Source organism: Rhyacophila brunnea, unplaced genomic scaffold (genome assembly GCF_057557595.1).
Source record: "Rhyacophila brunnea isolate RB1 unplaced genomic scaffold, BYU_Rbru_1.0 scaffold_3, whole genome shotgun sequence".
Taxonomy (NCBI): Eukaryota; Metazoa; Arthropoda; class Insecta; order Trichoptera; family Rhyacophilidae; genus Rhyacophila; species Rhyacophila brunnea.
This window is the reverse complement of record NW_028232965.1, coordinates 56156256-56176089: the sequence shown is the minus strand read 5'-3', so window position 1 is coordinate 56176089 and position 19834 is coordinate 56156256. Positions and strand designations below refer to the sequence as shown.

The following is a 19834-nucleotide window of genomic DNA, read 5'->3' as shown; positions in this document are numbered from 1 at the left end:
TACTGTTCTTTTATTGCATTTATATTCCCACATTTTCTTTCGTACAAATTTATAGCTGTGTTTACTAATTTTTGACTTCCATACCTAGAGATGTCTTATCCAGAGTGTTGGAGCAGAGCACGGATCAGTGGAGCAATGGGATTTTACCGGACCAGGAAAATTTATAACACTCCACTGCTCCGGATGTTTTTAAATTTTCACCCTAAAATTCTAAGTGAGAAGAGGCAGATAATGAAGGATAATTTGCTGTCAGCATTTTTGTTAAACAGGGTTAATAATGAAAATGGCGAATAATAGACCTTATTTCAAAACAACTTATTTTTTAACATACATACAATACATATAAAAAAAAATTACCCAGAGCGGAGCTGGAGAGAATTAGTTTACTTAGTGGAGCATCTAAAAAAAAAGTTCGCTCCAACCCATGTCTTATCGAAAGAAAACGTACCAATACTGCTGTCAGGAAAAACATTGATAGTTTTAGAATGTAGACATGTTTTTTTTCTGTGCCAGACAAGAATTTTCCTAGGCTCAAGAAAGAGGTAGAATAGCGAAACAAATCGACACCTATGTAAAAGGTCAGAACCACGTTTTTGGCTATTTCGACTTAGTTACATTTATTAAATATTTTATATGTAAAACGAAGAAAGAAAACAAAAGTTCAATCAATATTTTATAAGCATAACTAAAAAATTACCATTCCTGCACTTAAATTTACGTTGTGGTATCATTAAAATAGTATTACTGAACACCCGCGCGGTGTCGTGGGTCAGACAAGTACACACATTGTTTTTCAATAATTTGTGTATGAATCGGAGTATGGACCTAATAGGTTGAGCAAGTGGCTGACATCCATTTCTCGTAAAAACAAAATCTGTTAATACAAACCTCCACCCTGTGGAGGCCTATAATATCGTCTCTGTTCGTATATTATCTATGGTTCTGGCAGAACACACTAACTGGAGAATACTAGTTTTGAGTAATTTGAAGTTGTTAAAATGTTTGAAATGGTCTATCATGTGAGTTTATTAAGTAATCGTAAAAAGATGACTTTAAAATAAAGACTGATTATTTATTAAGAATGTTTCCAGACGGCTAAGTTTGAAGTAAGGAACATTTTGGTATAACTAACTCAATGTCATTTTTTCGAATTAGTGTCTTCTGCCAGAACAGTGACGATATGATCCTATTAGGATCGAACAGAAAAGTTACTATTTTGCAGTTCCGACATAGGTGTCGAAATGTTCTGTAAAATAAACATAATAAATAGTATATAAGGCCCTCCGTCTTATAGAAAAATTTTAAATGACGACATTACTAAAGTCTGAAAATAATCTCTTACCTAGAAATAACCCCCCTAAAGGGAGGTTTTGCATACTAGTGCCCAGATATAGCCTGATTACATGATTTTTCAGCCATATCACATGGCTGGAAATATCGTAAATTGTTTCAAATGAAAGTGGAAGAGCATTAAAAATACGTAATGAAAATAATCTTTATCTGCAACGGCTACTGAGCTGTGGGACAGAGAAAAGGATATACTCGTATCAAAAATTATAATAGCAAGGTTTTAGTAAAATGCTTATTTTTCAGAATTTCATTTTTTTTTCCGGATCGCAAAAATTAAAGTGACAAGCTTAAATACAAACTGAAATTTTCTTTTTTAATTTTTGCATGCGATGATCTAAATTGAATGAATGTTATCAAATGCCGGAAATTTTATTTGTGTATTCGATTATAGTTTGTGTGCTATTTTACTTGCGATTATCGCAACGGTCAATTATTTATTTTCCTTCTATGTGATTATCGCTTTCAGCTGAATTGAATGTGTACATTCAAAATGGCAGTGATTTTGCTCCTGTGATGATTGCATAGCAGTGGCGAAGGGTGGAGGTAGGCTGTTAAGATCCACCATAAATGGTGCACACTAAACTTTATCAGTCATACATATTTGTTTTCATTCAAATAAGACTATACATAATTACAGATGGTGTTGGTTAGTTTTAAAAATTCAATTAAACACTGCGAAATCCAAGCCATAATAGATAATATCGTCACTGTTCTGGCAGAAGACATTAATTCGAAAAAAATACATATTGAGTTAGTTATACCAAAATTTTCCTTATTTCAAACTTTACCGTCTGGAAACCTTCTTAATAAATAAACAGTCTTTATTTTAAGTCATCCTATTTACGATTACTTAAACTCACATGATGGACCATTTCAAACATTTTAACAACTTCAAAGTCAAATTACTCAAAATTAGTATTCTCCAGTTAGTGTGTTCTGCCAGAACAGAGACGATATTCAAAAAATAATTAAAATTATGCAATTCAATCATACATAACTTAATATTTTATAGATATAATAATATTTTTAATCTTTTATAGTTTGGCTTAGGCAGGGATTAATGAATTTAAAAAAAATGTGGGTAATAAATGTATTCTTATCCAACGAAAACTAATATCTAAGTATGAATGAAAAAGTGTGCACAATTTTGTCGTATCGCCCAAAATATACCAAAACTATGATGGTCTGGTTGGGTTTAATATTGATTTTTAAAAACTAACGAATACCATCAACTGTAAATAATTGTAGTATTAGTGCAATAAAAACAAATACGTATGACTAACAAAGTTTAATGTGCACTTTTTATAGCGGATTTTAACAGCCTACCTCCACCCTTCGCTGCTGTTGCATAGTAGAGCCATGAAATTAATCATTAAAAAATCTAAAAAAAATACCTAGTCTGAAATTCTAAAAATAAATATTTTCAATTCAAAGATGATTTTACCATAAGTTATTATAAAACAACTTACTGTTGTAAAATGAGTTTATCACAAGGCTCGAAATGTACAGGAGCGCCGTTCCAGTTCGTGAAATCGGTAAAATTATCGCTGTCTCGTGGAAAAAAATAATTTGACCGTCTAAGCTAGATAGGCCATATAAAATACATCTATTTTTTTTTTAATAAAATACACAAAATTTGATTACCTACTATATTAATATCTTCAGAATTTTTCGAGCGCTCCGGTTCGTAAACTTTTCCATTTCGAGCACTGCTATCAACTATTATAAAATCTGATTATTATTATTTCCCCATTATTTTATTAAAAACTTTAATTATTATGACCCTCAAAATAAAGACTACTAGAAACACTACTGATTTTTATTTTGTCGGTTGAAAATGGAATATGGACAAGTTTATTTTATATGGCAACTATTGATTGATTTTTAAGTGTCAGTTTGCCGCTAGAACGTGAAATTTTAGGAATCGATTTATAAAATTCCTTGGGGATTTGAAAATTATTTTATTACATAATATTCCCCTAAAATGTCAGTGCAGACCGTATTGCTCGATTTTTCTCTAGATCCCAATAGAGTGGGAGACGAATTAGGTCAGAGAACCTTGTTTAACAAAATCGAGTCGATTTTGAAAGACCATGTTCCTAATCTCATTTTGGCGAGCGATATTAATGTTGTCGGCGGATCCCTCAAAATTTTGACCGGTAAAAACGGATGCACGGTCTCTGTGAGATTTTTTGATCAAGGCCTTATCACCATTAATATTGAATATTACAAGCAAGACGATGTAGACCCACTTATCACATTTGAGGTAAGCCTCTAATATTGGTAGGTACCCATCATAAAAATATAAACTGTATGTAAACGTGCTAGTATTTTTAGAATCGTGCGATTGTTTAAATATTACCAATATTACATACACCGCATTTCTTTAAAATAACTGAATGTTACAAACATAGATGTTAATTAATACAAACTATTCATTGTTCAATGCTATACCTACATACAGTTAAGTAGGTGCATATATTGTGCAAATACTGATTTATTTTTCATGGATGCTGTAGAAAAATGTTTTTTAGTTTTTTTTTTTGTTACAATACCTATCTATATTTCTTACATTGGTGATATTGATTCAGCGGAATTTATGCCCAATAAGTTGATATCCCTGTTTTGTTTAGGATTTAAAAACAATGTTGACTGTTAAACATATACATTTATTTATATTGATGCCAGGTGAATGATGCATCAAGATTTATTATAAATGTTGACAATGGACATGCACTAAAGCTTTTTAATATATTATTTTAAGTATTATTTTTATGCATTACCGGTGAGGCAATTGTTGGAAACTTATTAAAAGAATTGCTGAACCAGACTTCCTTCCTTATTATTTTTTTTATTTTTTCATATCGATTAATATACCAACATAGAATTAAAGAAATAAAACAATATCATTCATTTTTGAATTTAGTTTAATCAAACCATACCTACTGATTTTACTATCGCCTCTACACAACCCATATAATTACTTAATAGTGTGCAAGTATCTAGTTACTTTTACCTACCTAATTATAATCTAAAGAAAGTGGGACCACTTTCCAAGAAATATGGCATGTATTATCAAGTACCTACCCATAAATACATAGTTCGTAGGTATCCAATTTAGATATTAAAATTAAACTAATGTGACTAGATCAAATTATATAGGTGCCTTAATTATAAGATAATATTATTTTGTTTGGTTTACTTTAGTAAGTATATTAAAACATATCCTTGATTACTTATTATGAATTTTATGTCTTGTTACTGAAGTATTATAGTACCTATTAGAAATTAAAAAATATGCCAAATGCTGTCATAATATGGACAATAATAATAAAATTAATGTTTCCATTATTACCATTACTAATTTCATTGACCATATATTTTTTTCTATGTGCACTTTACTTTGATGGGTTATGATCACTGTTCTGAAAGTCCTTACTAGAATAGTTGGACCCTGTTCCCTATCCCTCATAAAAAGCAATTAATATAAAAGTTTTTCAATACCTACTTAGCTAAATTGAAAAAAACCTAGTTGTTAAATAAAATAAAATTGGTTAATGTATTTTTGCATTATATCTGAATTTTAGTGTTCTAAACTTCTGGAAAATTCTATAAGGCTGACGTTGGGATGTGACAGAGCAAAATTATTTCCAACTATAAAAAGAGGATACAAATACGATGTTTATCTCACTAGTTCAGGTCAGGATAACAATCATCCTGGTAGCTATTAATATATAATGTAGCTTTTTTCATGTTATATTCTGTTTGATTTTCATTACCTTTCCCTTGCTGCTTTTATTTTGTTCATGTTATGCTTCCTTTTGTTTTCTCTCCCGCATGCTACGGTGACATGTCATCCGTCCGTGCATTTCAATAAGTAATCGTTCGATGATATCATAGGTATTTTATAGAAAATGCGAAAAGTTATTTGCAATTTTAGTGTTGCAACATCAAAAAAGAATCTAACCGCACCTGGGAGATTTTTTTTATTGAATTGAAATATTTCGATCGGTCCACTGTTACGTAAAGAAACGATAACGGTTATAATTATTTTCCAATAATAAATCCAACGGTTACTTACTTTTTAGAACTATCACGCACTAATTATGCACACGCACAATATGCAGTCATAAATCGTTATTCAATATTCATTTATTTTTCACATAGTTATTGGGTCTAAAATTAAATTTATATTGCTCACTTACATATAACTAAAAAGTACAGTAGATTTTCCTAAAAGCAACAGTCTTTGTGCATGCTTTTATTTAATTTGCATTCACAATCACGCTGAAAGTAACATGTCATCTCTTGTTTGATAAATAATAATGCATTCAATAATTCAAAAGTTACCTCTTGTGACTGCAGTAATTTTATGATACCACCAATGTAAGAAATTACACAGCGTTATGTTTAATAGGTAGTCGTAAGTTTCCCAACATTTATGGGTTAACTGTTTTTATTAAATAGAATCACATTTTAAAAGAGACCAGTTGTTTTGAAACACTAATTTTTGATTTATAAACTTTTAGTAGGTAGGTACCATATAAAAATGTCTTCGTCATCCAATTTGTCTCGTGATGTTTTGTCACAGCTAATGAACGTTTATTGTTTTTTGTGTGCCGTTTTCTTAACACAATTCATATTTTGTAAAATGAAATTTGCACTATTATAGCCTATTTTATTACTTAATTGTGGTATATTTAAAATATCGGCATCACATACAATGTAAAAGATTAATATGTAATATATCTGATAAAGTAAGTATGTATTTGCCTTAGCAGCAATATATTTCTTCCAAGAATTATTCTATATAAGCTTTACATACTTTAAATATTGTCTAGTTTTACTATTATAAATTATAATACTATTATGATTACAAACATACTCTGCAAGCAATTAGCGAGTTTTTAATATACCTGCTATCATTAATAAATTTATTGCTTGTACATTTATAGATATAAAATTTAAAGTTTTATATTATGTAGGTATTTAATTATTTCTATCATATTTATAATACCTACGTATCAAAATATTTCAATTAAAATTTGTAGAGATATGAAATTAGTAGGTGGGTATATTCTTGTAATACGATAGCATTTAGTAGTTGAAGGACAGTCTAAAATGTCTCCAGCAAATAAGAAAGAAATAATTTTAAATATCAAGTTTTTCCATTACTAAACAAATTACAATGACTAAACTGAAATTATTTCATTGGAATTATATTCTCACCATTGCAATCGTTAATGGGACTCCATTTCGCCGACAATTATGGCATTAAAATTTTAATGAAACCCTTTTCGGTCGGCAAATAATTTGTTTAAAATCTATATTGCTCATTAACATTGTTAGCTTGTTTATTTCTATTATTAGAAAATCAAACAACACTGTCAATGATTTTTTGACAGACCTTCAATAATGAAGATTATTTTTGCATCAAAGTATATTTTGCATTTTAGCATGGTTATTTTGTAAATTTATTCCCCAATTTTTGGTTTGTTTTTCTTTTGTTTCATTTATACCATAGACAGCCCGCGTGATGGAGGGTAAAATGATAAAGCAGATTTCTGCTTTCAAGGGGCAGGCCTATCCTCCTCTCAAGCGGACATTGTTTGGGAGATATTTCCCCAGCTCAGGTATGCCTTTTTTATATTATTGTTATCTTTATTTTCAATTAAAATTTAATCACTAACATGATGAATCAGGTAAGGAGGGCACAGACCGGTGGCGGCGAACCTATGGCACGGGTGCCACCTGTTGACATGCAAAAGAATTGTAGATTTTTATAATGTATATTTAGAAAGCCATGCAAAAAGAGGATCGGGTGCACTGATATAATTTCTTTTATCAATTCATTAACACTAATCAGTTGAAATGGATGTAACACATGGGCAATAAAACTCAAGTTCAAAAACAAAACAAATAATAAATTCACATAGTACATGCCATTCTTCGAAACAATCAGGACATAATGGCGGCTTATTATCACATCCTTTGCAAGGATAACTAGTTTCTTTACGAATTTTTTTCTGGTACACAACCCTTCAGAAAAACACATTTCCTTTGTGATCCAGGAATCGATGGATTTTTCTCTGGAAAGTGTTCACCGGCTTGCGAAGTAGAAGCAGCTGATGGCAGGTGGGATTGTACATTTATTGTACTTCTGAGTCATCTTCTGGAGCATATTCCGAAACTGGATTTGGATCCTGGTAATCAGGCACAAGTACTGAATTCCAATTCCTCTTCCTGAGGTGAATCGGTACTGACTGATTTGCCGCTTTCATTGTTTGGATCGTAATCTTCGTCAGAATTAAACTCTTCATCATCGCTTAAAGGGTCATGATCTGAGCCTTCTTCAAATTCAGCAAGAAGAGAGTTGAGTCTTCTTTGCTCCTTCTCATATGGATAGTTAGAACCGGCCATCTATCATAAAAATATAATATTTAGACATATTATATACATACAACAGAACATAAAATCCAAGTACCTATCAATGTATGAATACTATACCTACACAAGAAATCCATATCATATGTGCATCAATAAATAATATTCTAAACAAATTTTATGTTGACCAAAATCAATTAGATTACACATGCAAAGTATTCTAGGAAAAAATGCTTCAATGTAGAATAAACAAAAATCTATATTAGCATGCAGTATCTAATCATGAAATAGAGTAGACGCTCGGTAATCCGGTGTTGACCAATCCGGCACGTCCAATAGTCTGGCATTTTGCAACTCAGCTCTCCTGCTATTATCTATAATATATATATTATATATAATCTGGCAGGTTTCACATTAAGCTGCCGGATTACAGAGCGGAGAGCCGTTCGCTTAGCTTTGACAGATTATTTATTATTTCTTATGGAAATCCAATAATCCGGTAAATCTGGCATAGGTGAAAAAATATGGGTGCCGGATTACCAAGCGCCTACTGTAATTCCGGATTATTAAAAATATTAATTCTTTTTACAGCTAATTTATCATAAAATAAAATATTTACCTTAGATATGTATTGACCGAACAATAGTTATTCAAGTATTAATTGTCCTTACAGTCGGACACAGCGGAAGTTACTAATGAGAAATTCATAGTGTCACAATGTGCATATGATGACATTATCTAATGAAAATACGTTCGTACTGTGACACAAGTAGATAGGGAACCTAATGTTTTAATCCAAAATACGACTTCTATAGATGTCGTGTCGTTTTACATTGTATAGTACAGTACGTCTATGGACGCTCTGTCATATCACACTTCTAAAAAACGTGTCCGCGAACGTGTTGCCCATACTACAATTTTTTTATTTTTTTGGGACGTAAGCATAAAAAGGTTCGCCGTCACAGGCATACGCCATAGGGTGAGTATTAAAACTGTTGAAAGGAAGTTTATTTACATATTCTATTTACTCGAATATAAGGTAAAGTTTTATTTCATATGGTGAATTTGAAAATTATCTGTCATGATATATGTATTTTATGTAAAAAGATTCTTTGAATTTCTCGGCATTAATATATTATCATCATTTGCTGAATGCAGCAATACTGAATACTGATGCCATGTCACATGAATAACGAGGAAAAAATATGATAAAGTATCGTAATTTGATACGATATTAGCAAAAAAGAATCAATATCAGAAAGTATCGGTTACATTACAGAAGGGCAGAATTGAATAGGAATTGGTATGTAGATAGAAGGCAAATATCCGAGATTGGATTGGCATTTGAAGACTTACGGAATTGTTCCACATCACACAAGATAGAAATGCCTTCGCACAAAGTAGTCACCGATATTGGAGGACCTGATATGGCACATGAATGAGTTCATTCTATCCTTCGTCTGTCTCATTGTGGAAATAGTACTACATATGAGTTAATAATATTCATTGTTTTCTGTAAACCTTTAATTGGCCGATATTGTGAATTTCATTTGTCAATTTGGAAATATAATACAATACTCTTATATCGATGTGAAATAATTGTTTTCAGACGAAAGACTTTTGGAATATGACATAGATTCTGTGGTATTTGAAAAACATTCACCTTTTCAAAAGATCCAAATTGTACATTCGAAGAGCTTGGGAAATATGCTCGTGCTTGATGAATTGCAAAGTAAGTTATCGCTTATAACTACATGTAAATTTACAACACAAGTTATCTCACAATATACCTTGAAAATATGATAAAATTATTATGGCTTAATTACATTGGCAGACGCGCAGACCCAACCCGATCCAACGATCCACGCCGACCGTCGTCACCAACGTTTTTACACTATTTGCAATTACACGCAACGATTCAATCGCGTTGTCCTTGCTTTTGATTGGCTTAAAATAAACATAGTGTTGCTATTATTAAAAATATAGGTTGACCGAAAACTAGATATTTCTTAGATTGGTGGCTACACTGAACGCATTCCAGCGCAATTTTACGTCAAAAAAACTGAGCTGTCAGCTGTCAAACCTAGCGAGCATCTGTTAAAATTTACGCGGCCGTTTGACATTATTTATAGAAAGTTTGTATACTTATTGATAATTTACATCATGAATAACTGGGCGAGCTTGAATCTCCAAACCAATTGAGTAATTCGAATATCGAATAATCCAAAGACTAATTTATTGTAGCGAGTATGGCTATATTTCAACTGGCTCAGGCGGTCAGGACTCGCCGTAAACGAAAACACCGGGTCAAAAGTTGGCTAACTGAAGAACAGCGTGATCGCCATTGAATATAGCGGGTTTTTTACGTTCCACACTATATCTTTGGCGTGTATTAATTCGACGAGGTGATACTCCATATATATATTTTTTGAGTTTTCGCCATCTTGTAGTTGTTCAGTTGAAATCGACCAGTAGAATGAAATGAACGACCGTTTGCATGACTCGCGAGCAGGCGCATATTCGGCCATTTTCGTACGCTTTCGGCAATCTTCGCTTGATAATGAATGGATCGCACGACGGAATAATAGAAAATTTTCCACTTTCGTCCCGATCGCTCACGATCCTTGAAAACCATAGAGAATAGAGTTTGACAGTCGTGGCAGACGATCGGGCCAGACGCAATCTGCCAATGGAATTTGGGCTTTAGGAAAAACGATAAATTTTATAATTATTGCATTATCCTTGTGAAATCCATTAATGTGTAATTTGTATTGGCATTATTAAATAAGTGATGTAAAAAATGTTATTGCAGATATAGCGGAAGCTGATCTTATATATACGGAAACTTTAATGCAGAGAGGCAAGGAGAATTATGAAAATAAAGAAATAATTATATTAGGTATGTAAATAATAAATGCACAGAAATATGCATTCCTAATGTTGCAAAAATGAGATGGTAATGTCACTTTATACTGCAAATTTAATGTGTATGCAGATTTACTCGAAACTACAAAAAGTTTCAAAACAGGTTTTGATTCATTGGAATTCATCTATAGGAAAGAAAACAGATGTTTTGTACTAAGAATAATAGTATATTTTGTGGCGTTTACAATGAGGTTTTAAATTGAACATACAATATTTGAAAACATCTGACCTGTAATCGCTGGATTCTCGCCAGTATGCTTTTCCAATTAAGCTACGGGCATCCTACTTAATTATGATAATTTTAACTAGCAGTTCTTACATAAAATGCTTATCAAATTGCGTTAATAATGTGCACATCAGTTTTTGTATATTAAATTGGAGACCTAGGTATTAATTAAATACCTTAATTATTAACCAACGTCATGGATTACTCCAAGTATTTAGTTTTTATAATGTACTTGCACTTACTAATAATTTAATAAACCATTTCTTTTATTGAACGAATATTCACAAGATTTGAGAATGTAACATTCTATATATTGAAGATAAATAATTTGAAAATATTTCATGCATATATCTTCTAGAAAAAATCCATTTTAGAAAAAAATACGACTGTTTTAAATCTTTTGTTTTGCTCACAGACACATCTTTGTAAGCCAAAATCATACGTTTTTTTCACGTTTCAGTTTGGGCACACTTGCGCCTTAGCAGTAAAGTTATAAAACCTCATTGGCTGCAAACTATTCCATGCAATTAGCCGAAACTTCATTAGCTCCATACCGCCTAATACCAATAGGATGACCAATGAACGGCCCTGATTGTTTTATGAAATGTCAAAACTTATATAGGCATTAAACCAATGCGAAATTAGTTAAAAGCCTATCCTATATGATGAATCAATGTCCTTACTGTTGTTGAAAGGTGGTGGAGATGGCGCACTTCTTTATGAACTGTTGAAAGAAAAACCAAAGTACACTTGGATGTTGGAGATTGACGAAGATGTGATGACCGCCTGCAACAAACACATGAAGTCCATCTGTGGAGACGTACTTGAGACTAGGAAGGCTGCTAACTATGAAGTAAGATACTTACCTCTGAATTTCACATTGCCCACATTAAAAGGTTTTTATAGTGGACCATTTTACCTTAGATTTTTTTGAATAATTTTTCGTGAATGGAATTTTGCAAAAACATATTAAGATGTATCCATCTCTAATTAAATACCTGTTTAAAAACACATCTGAAAACTGTTACATAGTATGCATGCTAAAATTCACTTAATATCAAATAAGTCACACTGTGTACAGACTCGCTTAATTATTTTGGGCCCTTCTATTAAAAATACTTGTTATATAATAATATGTATAAATGTTTTTTTTTCAGATAATTGTGGATGACTGTATGGTGACTTTGAATAAACTCGTTTCCCAAGGAAAGAAAGTGGATTATATTTTCGGCGATCTCACGGACATTCCCATATCTGACACGCCGAGTGGGGAAATATGGGACTTCATTATGCTCATATTGGAGACAGCATTCAAAGTCCTGAAACCGTCTGGGAAATTCATGACACACGTATGTCATTTAATATTATTATATTACAGGGTGCTATTTAAAAAAATAATGCAATCGACTGAGGGTATTGGCTAAGGTTGTACTTTTCCAATTGAATATTTTTTTGCAACCACGGTTTCGCCTTTGAGCGTCTTCACGTCTAATGAAAAATTATTTAATTGTAAAAGTACAATAATTGTATCAGATAGGATTTAAATTCTTTCTTTGTCGATTTTATTGTCTATTGATTGGAAATTCAATTTTGTCTATTTTTTTTTTATCAATTACCTACATAATACTGTTTTAAAACATTATAAATCATTGAATCTTAATTAGCAGATGTTTATATAAATGCATCGTTGTAATAATTAAAATCGGAATTGTAAATAATTAACTCATTACTTTTAATTAGTTAATAATTATTTTTTATTCCCCACATGGTGAAATTACACACAATGACGATCTGGCACATATATTATGCTAAGAGCGTTTTAGTGTCTATGATCATATCTATGCCATCCCGACATATTATATGATAGCTATGACATTGTATTTACACTCTTTGACATAGGACGCCAACATAAGAAACGGGTTTTTCGGCAATTATGTGACAGATCGTCATTGTGTGTAATTTCATCATTATTTATCATGTATCTGGTATTATCTAAAAAAAATCTTACAATCTTTGGATCCGTTCGGTCATATAGACTTATTATATATCTATATATCATATAGAAAAATTATGTATGGCCGACAATGAAGCGGTAAACTGAGTCTAAATGTGACAGCCAAAGTTCAATTCGAGCTGTGTCGCCACAGAAGATGAAGGAGCTACAAATTAAGCGTGCAATGGTGCAATTACATTATGATCACGTCACGTACGTTACGATCATGTCACGGCGACAAATTTAGTCTGGTTTCGTCATTCCGCAGAATATATTAAATGATCATTATCTCTATAAATTCAATGATGGAGAGTGTCAACTCTAATGTATTAGTATTTTGAATTGCTATTCATTATTCATGCTAATTTCAATTAATTTTAACAGTTTCTATGTGTACGTATGTTAAAATTACATACTTGCAATATTGCATCCATAGATAATATTTTGTACAGAACCCAACCCGAAGACCATAGGTACACACCAGACATAGATAATAATTTAATAGAAAATCTGCAGAGAAAACCACTAAAAACAACGAACACGCGGTTTTGACGTGAGTTGAAATGTTGTAGACGTGCAGAAAATCGAAAAAAACGTTAACTGGCTAGTCCGGTTCGTGATGTAGCACGATATGCGTCGACACCGCCCAAACCATGGCATCCTCAGAGGCTCCAAGGCCATGAGGCCTGAATCGTCATTGGGCGGATTCATGCAGACATAATCAGATCAACTACGATACAGAAATTTCTAACCCGTTATTTCGAAAAAAATATGTCAAATCATGCATCGACTCAATATGGCGTCACCTGCGCAGTCGAATCTATTTCTTGGGTGTGCAGTGACAGATGGTTCAGCCAGCACGCGCCGACGCATGCGCAAGATACCGCCCGGTCGCTTCGAGCGAGATTGGTTCGTTTTTGCTCTCGCCTTGCGTCGGTCGCTTGGAACCAACGTACCTCGAATTATTTATTTTTAAAATATTATGTAAAGATATTCCGAAAATAAAAAGCCGTTTCCGCCGTAAATCCGCATTGTCAATAAAACCCGCATGTCCCCGAAAGGAGAAGCCACCAAACCTAATCTAGACATTGCATCATCTCAGGGGGGTCCAGCGCCTCCTACGCCCCCCCCCCCTTCTTTCGGAGGTGACCTCATTGTCATTTTAGCGATTTCGGCAGAATTTGCTAACTGACAATGTTCATTTAAAGGTTCAAAATGTGGTACGGGATGTGAGCATCAGTCTGATAAAATTTTAAATACCAAGAAAAACAACATTATATGTACACTCTTTTCCCGTAGCGGCAGCTTACTGTGACAGTAGATAATGTGATGACAATGTATTTAACGCTTTATACAGACTTATCTTAGATTATTTTGTCCATAGGCAAATGGTGCTAGCTGTCCCGAAGCATTGAAGATGTATGAAGACCAATTGGGAAAACTGACTCCAGCGGTAAAGTTCACTAAAACGAGTGCTTTTGTACCGTCATTCTTGGAAGATTGGCTTTTTTATCAGATATCTTTCAAAACCGACAACAATGGGACGGCTTAACACCCGACTGCAGAGTACTTATCCAAATATTTTAAAACTTATCTAGTGATGCAGCGTAACTTCTTACATGCAATAAATACTTCTCATAATGTTAAGCGACGTATACTTAAATGGCCAAAGACTAATGAGGTTTCCATCCATTTTTTTCTTCACTCGTTTATTCACACCCCAGTGAATGCTTATAAGTCTTTTTCTTCTCTATTTACTGTAATGAATATATTGTTACAAGTAGTCATAGCATTGTGTTTAAAATCCTTAATAGCTTTTATTGTGATATTGTTTGAATTAGTTTTAACTTTGTTGAAATATGGCGATTCTATTAGTTGTAAAGTTTTTAAATATATTATGTTATCGATTCCATTTAACTTTATTTAAACACCACTCACTCTCCAATTTTACAATGTCCCATTGCGGCCTGCCCTACATGGACCAAAACGTGCACATGATTCACAAAATGCAGTCGTGCTTTGTTCAACTACGGTTGCTATATAAACTCTTAATATTTAGTTTGACTGCAGCAGTTTTGTGTGGGAAATAACTATGTACAGTAAAAACAAAACAATGATTCGGTTCGTGGATTGTATGCGTACGAATATGTATACCGTCGTCAGCGCTACGAGCACTTCGGCTGCGAGGTAATTTGTAGCACTAGTAGGGGGAAACTTCCGCACGCACACCATCCACCAACCGAAGCATCGTTTTGTTTTTACTGTACTCCGGTCTGATTTGCATCAAAATATGTACATTCCAAGTCGGACGGGCCTAATATGTATCCCCCAAATTATTTGACTATTTATAGGATATTTTTATATGTATAATAAAACTTGAATGTATATATACATACAATAAAGTGATTTTTTTTTGTATGTACGCATCACATCACCTAATTAAATATTACAGGCGAGAGAAAACCGTTGAGAAATCAATTTTTCTTTCTTTAATAATTCTAATTGACTATCGTTTATTTTATAATGACTAATGTATATTTATAAGGATAAAGACAGTGAAAAGACAATGTAAAATATAAGCCAGTATATTATTAAATAATATCATTTACAGTAAAAAATATAAAGTATGTGCCTCTGAAATGTGACAATCGACTCTTTTTGTTTTTCAATGAATGCCTAAAGTCATATCATTAGAACAACAGGCATCACGTTATGGAGTCGATTTTGCAGTAGAGTAACTTTTGTAATATATTACATATATATAAATTACATAGACTTATTGAAACTGTGTTTCTGTATTGCCAAATATGTATCCTAATGGATGGTAATATTAAGTATGTATCGTGTACAACTAAGATCACCGTTCTGATCGCACAAAAGCAGTAAAGTTGTCAAGCAAGCCAGTTACATATAATCCACTTTAGATGATGTGAAAGATGACTTTAGCAGTCTGTAATAAATTATGAAATATCAACAGTTTGCGTAAGTGAAAATTCTTAGTCATTGATTTTGAAATCTATTGTAATATGAATAAAAAAGCTACCTATAACACCACACTTTGTGTGTACATACATATTCAACTTTTTTGTGGTGTAATTCATAATACTACGAACATCGAAATTCTGTTCAAGCTGATGAAGATGAAGTAATGTATATTAAGACACTTTAATTTTGTTTGAAACGATTGCGTGAAGACATTCAAAGAAAAGCAACATTATGCTAGATTATAAAATATAAATAATACATAAGCAATTATAAATCTTCAGCAATTGACCTGACGATGGAGATTGCAAATGGTAATATTTCATACCATGAAACAATCTAATATTTGAATGACAAAAACTATTGACTTGCTATAAATGATAAATCTCTAACAGTAAACACCAAAACTCCTCGTATTTACAATGAAATATAATGTAACTTAATCCAACTGAAAAAAATCACAGAAAAGGTACTGGCAACTAATCCAGCCATGAATTAAAAAGATGTTGTAATTATTTTCAATAATGAATTCATTGTGAGGTAGTTAGGTCATTTACCACTGTTTACAAAATTCAGCATGAAATATCAATCGTAAACTGCAAAGATTCATGTTTTAGTTTTAACTGTGTCAATACTCGACAGAAATATTTGGGAATGGCAGAATTATAATTTCATGTACATCTATTACATCTATTCAGCCTGGCGCAGCCTTGCCAACCGTTGAGTCAATTCATCTTGCTCTTGAGACACGGCAGTGCTACTTCCAATAGTGCTACCGGCGACGCCTTGCGGTAATTCCATGTTCAATTCCAGACTGCAAAATTAGAAACAATTATAAAGTGATTCAACGTGTATTTTGATCATTTTCAGATAAATAAATTATTGGTGAATAAAGGTGATTTCCATTGGTTTTGTGGCTCTCCTATAATAGCAAGTTTCTATACAACTATACGTGCCTTAGTCTAGTAGAACATTGTCATCGGTCACGGGTTCATATTCCGTGTTACCATAACAAACCAGGAACCCAATAGAATGGTTGAATAGATCAATCTGAAATTGAACCCGTGACATATAAGAAACTCATGATTACCATATTCAAGACTGACTCATCGTCCATTCTATACTTGTGCTATTCTTCGAAAAGTCATAGGTGATACATAAATTATACAGAAATGATATAATGGTACAAACCCAGCTTCTTCGGCTACTTGCTGCATCAGAGAATCAACATCACCCTGCGGCACAGTGGTTGTTGTGGTCTGTGACATAGCATTTTCCATGTAAGACGACTGCACGTCCAAATCTTCGAACTGGCTTTCGAATTTATCCATAAGGCCGGATATTTTTTCCAGATTCATTGACTTCATTGCGGCGTCCATCGCTTTGACGACTCCTGCCATGGAATTGGTTACCTATTCAGACAATCACAACAATTCACCAATGCAATTGAGTATTTCAATCACAACACCATGCAGGGCATTACCTACCCAAAATATTGCAATCAGGGCATTTCAACAAAAACGTGTGGTTTTTTAAAAATTTTAATCTGAGGAAGAAAATATAAAATGCTAGTTTTTGTCCATGGTACCCAATGACATTATTAATGGACGACGCACTCAATACAGTAGCTAGCAAGTAAATTCGCATGTATAGGTAGACGTCACGCAATTTCCAATATGCGATATCACGCATCGGAAATTTATAGCAATATGACCTTTATTGTAATGGCGTTAGAGCAGTATTTCTAAAGTCAATGTTCATTTGAGCGAACCCATTCGGCAGACCCAACAAAAAGCATCAGGAATTTATAGCAATATCACCTTTATTGTAATGGCGTAAGAACAGATTATGCCATTCGGCAGACCCGACAATAAAGTGAGTGTCATTTTCTTTTCCAGATGATTCGTCCATATTAATGTCATTGATGGTACCTATTTCATATTATTTATTTAGCTAAGCTATGTCATATTCCAAAGTCAAAAATGTTTCCATTTTAAAATTCCGATTATAATTCAAATATTTTTTAATTGACATCTATTTAATGGTAAAAGTATGAAAACTGCACAATATAAATTGAATAATCATTAATAAATATGGTCTTATCATGTATATATTTTTTTTTATTGACATGGCAAGGAAATTTTATATTAAGATGATGTCTGTTTACATAGACATTGACAGTATAAACAATATAATATGTATTGAGGGTAAGGGTTTACGTAGGGTGTTGATTTACACTTTCCACTTATTAAAAACACTGATTCAGGGACATTAAGTATTACGTCAGTATATTTCGCTTGACAAGTAACAATTAATTATTAGCAACATTATTTTATAAACGCACGCTTTGGCGCGAAAGGTGGCAAATTATTGTATTTAGAGGCAACGTTTAAGGTTCAAAGGTAGGTTACCGACTGACCGTACTACCTACTCTCGATCCTTCGTCTGCCCAGAAACACATAACGGTAACTTTCTTTTTGTTTGTTTCGCTGTGCGTGCATCCTGGTCTAGCCTTGACTCATTTACAGTTACAATAATATCATTATATTCCCAACTCTGTCGATTGGAGGATTTTTGATGGGGGATTTAGGCATTATGATAATATAATAAATATTATTTGGTATCAGTATATAATACTGCTAGTATTTCATATTTATATATCCGATACTCAAAATAGTTTTCCTTTGTTGGAAACTAGTATAAAAAGAACATTAAATATGACAGCTGTCAGATTTCCAAGTTATCCTTTGCGTGTGTATACCATGTACGCAACATGTGTGTGTGCATATTTTATCTCCATTATACACTAGTTACTCGAAAACAGACATAATTAGTGTTTACTGAGATTCTACGCATCTCAGGCTAAATCTGTAAAACTTGTTGATTATCAAGGACATACTTATTATTATATTAATTAGGTCAATAGGTATGTGAAATACATAATAAAATTAAAGAGATGAAAATAATTTACCTTTCTTGTAGTTAGAGCTGTCTGCACTCTACTCGATACAGCATCTACTCTGGCGGACATTCTGAGATAATTTAGGGCTTGATTTTTTTGCCGTATAGCATTTTCAGCATGGATTCTGGCACCTTCCATGTTTCCTTTTTGAATAGCTTTCTTTGTTTTCGCCTTCTCGATTCTTTCTTCCTTCTCACATTTTTTTGAATTTCTCTCTAGCTCTTTCACCGCAAATTTTAAATTAAATAGATGTTCTGAGAAATAATTAGTTAAGGAAAAAATCACATAGTAATCCCAAATAGCCAAACAAAATAACTGATAGGTGCACCTGAACTCAAATTAATATTTAAATCCATATTACATATTGATACACATAAAAATGATAAATTTGTGGGTAATTTACAAATCACCCACTTATTGAGTTTTTGTAGGTAAGTATTGCACCAAGGTCGTAGAGATACAAGAAATAATAATATATGACGTGCAGCTATAAAATTAGTGTGACTGCAAGGAGTAATACTAGATTTACTAGGTTTGTTGGATTTTCAATAAATAAGTAAATTTTGACAAGAAAGGGTGTGATGATGTCAACTAAATTGGGATGAATAGATTCCCATTGCCGCAGCTTGCAACAGTGAAATCCTGCATATAATTAATGGAATTAGTAGCACACATTACAACAAAGAATTAATGAATAAAATTATAGACTGACACTAATGAAAAATTGGACATAACAGCCCTTCAAACATGTCAACATTAAAGAAGTCTTGAAGTGCGTAGAAAAAGGATACTTTCCATTACCGAGGAAGACATTTCGTTACCCGTTTTGAGGCCGTTTAAAGCACAGATATATAAAGAAAAAATATAATTCTATGGGGATAGAATTATGACAACCAGTTCTCCAAATCTTCTTAGAATATTACGATTTTAAGTGAAATTGACAGGTGACTCACTCGCTAAATAAATTGACAATTTACTTTAGTGACTTTTAGTCAAACAGTGATACCAGCCT

The 19834-nt window shown here is 32.7% G+C and overlaps 2 protein-coding genes across 4 annotated transcripts; one reads left to right on the top strand and one right to left on the bottom strand.

Annotated features, from left to right (window-relative positions):
* The first annotated feature begins 3229 nt into the window (after positions 1 to 3229).
* On the top strand, positions 3230 to 14795 carry Sms (spermine synthase). 3 transcript variants are annotated; one of them, XM_085951979.1, is made up of 8 exons: positions 3230 to 3616; positions 4938 to 5049; positions 6875 to 6983; positions 9344 to 9466; positions 10547 to 10633; positions 11581 to 11738; positions 12043 to 12234; positions 14263 to 14795. In XM_085951979.1, exons 2-8 carry the CDS (start codon positions 5029 to 5031, stop codon positions 14428 to 14430), a joined length of 858 nt encoding a protein of 285 aa, XP_085808105.1. In that variant the 5' UTR covers positions 3230 to 3616; positions 4938 to 5028; the 3' UTR covers positions 14431 to 14795. The 3 variants fall into 3 exon arrangements, with proteins under 3 accessions (XP_085808105.1, XP_085808104.1, XP_085808103.1); XM_085951978.1 differs by lacking the exon at positions 4938 to 5049; XM_085951977.1 differs by lacking the exon at positions 6875 to 6983.
* A 652-nt stretch (positions 14796 to 15447) lies between these two features.
* Positions 15448 to 19805, bottom strand: Chmp1 (charged multivesicular body protein 1). Its single transcript, XM_085951976.1, has 4 exons — positions 19614 to 19805; positions 18832 to 19076; positions 17052 to 17272; positions 15448 to 16674 (listed from the first exon to the last, which is right to left on the bottom strand). The coding sequence occupies exons 1-4, from the start codon at positions 19633 to 19635 to the stop codon at positions 16551 to 16553; spliced, it is 612 nt and encodes a 203-aa protein (XP_085808102.1). The 5' UTR covers positions 19636 to 19805; the 3' UTR covers positions 15448 to 16550.
* Between the last annotated feature and the right edge of the window lie 29 nt (positions 19806 to 19834).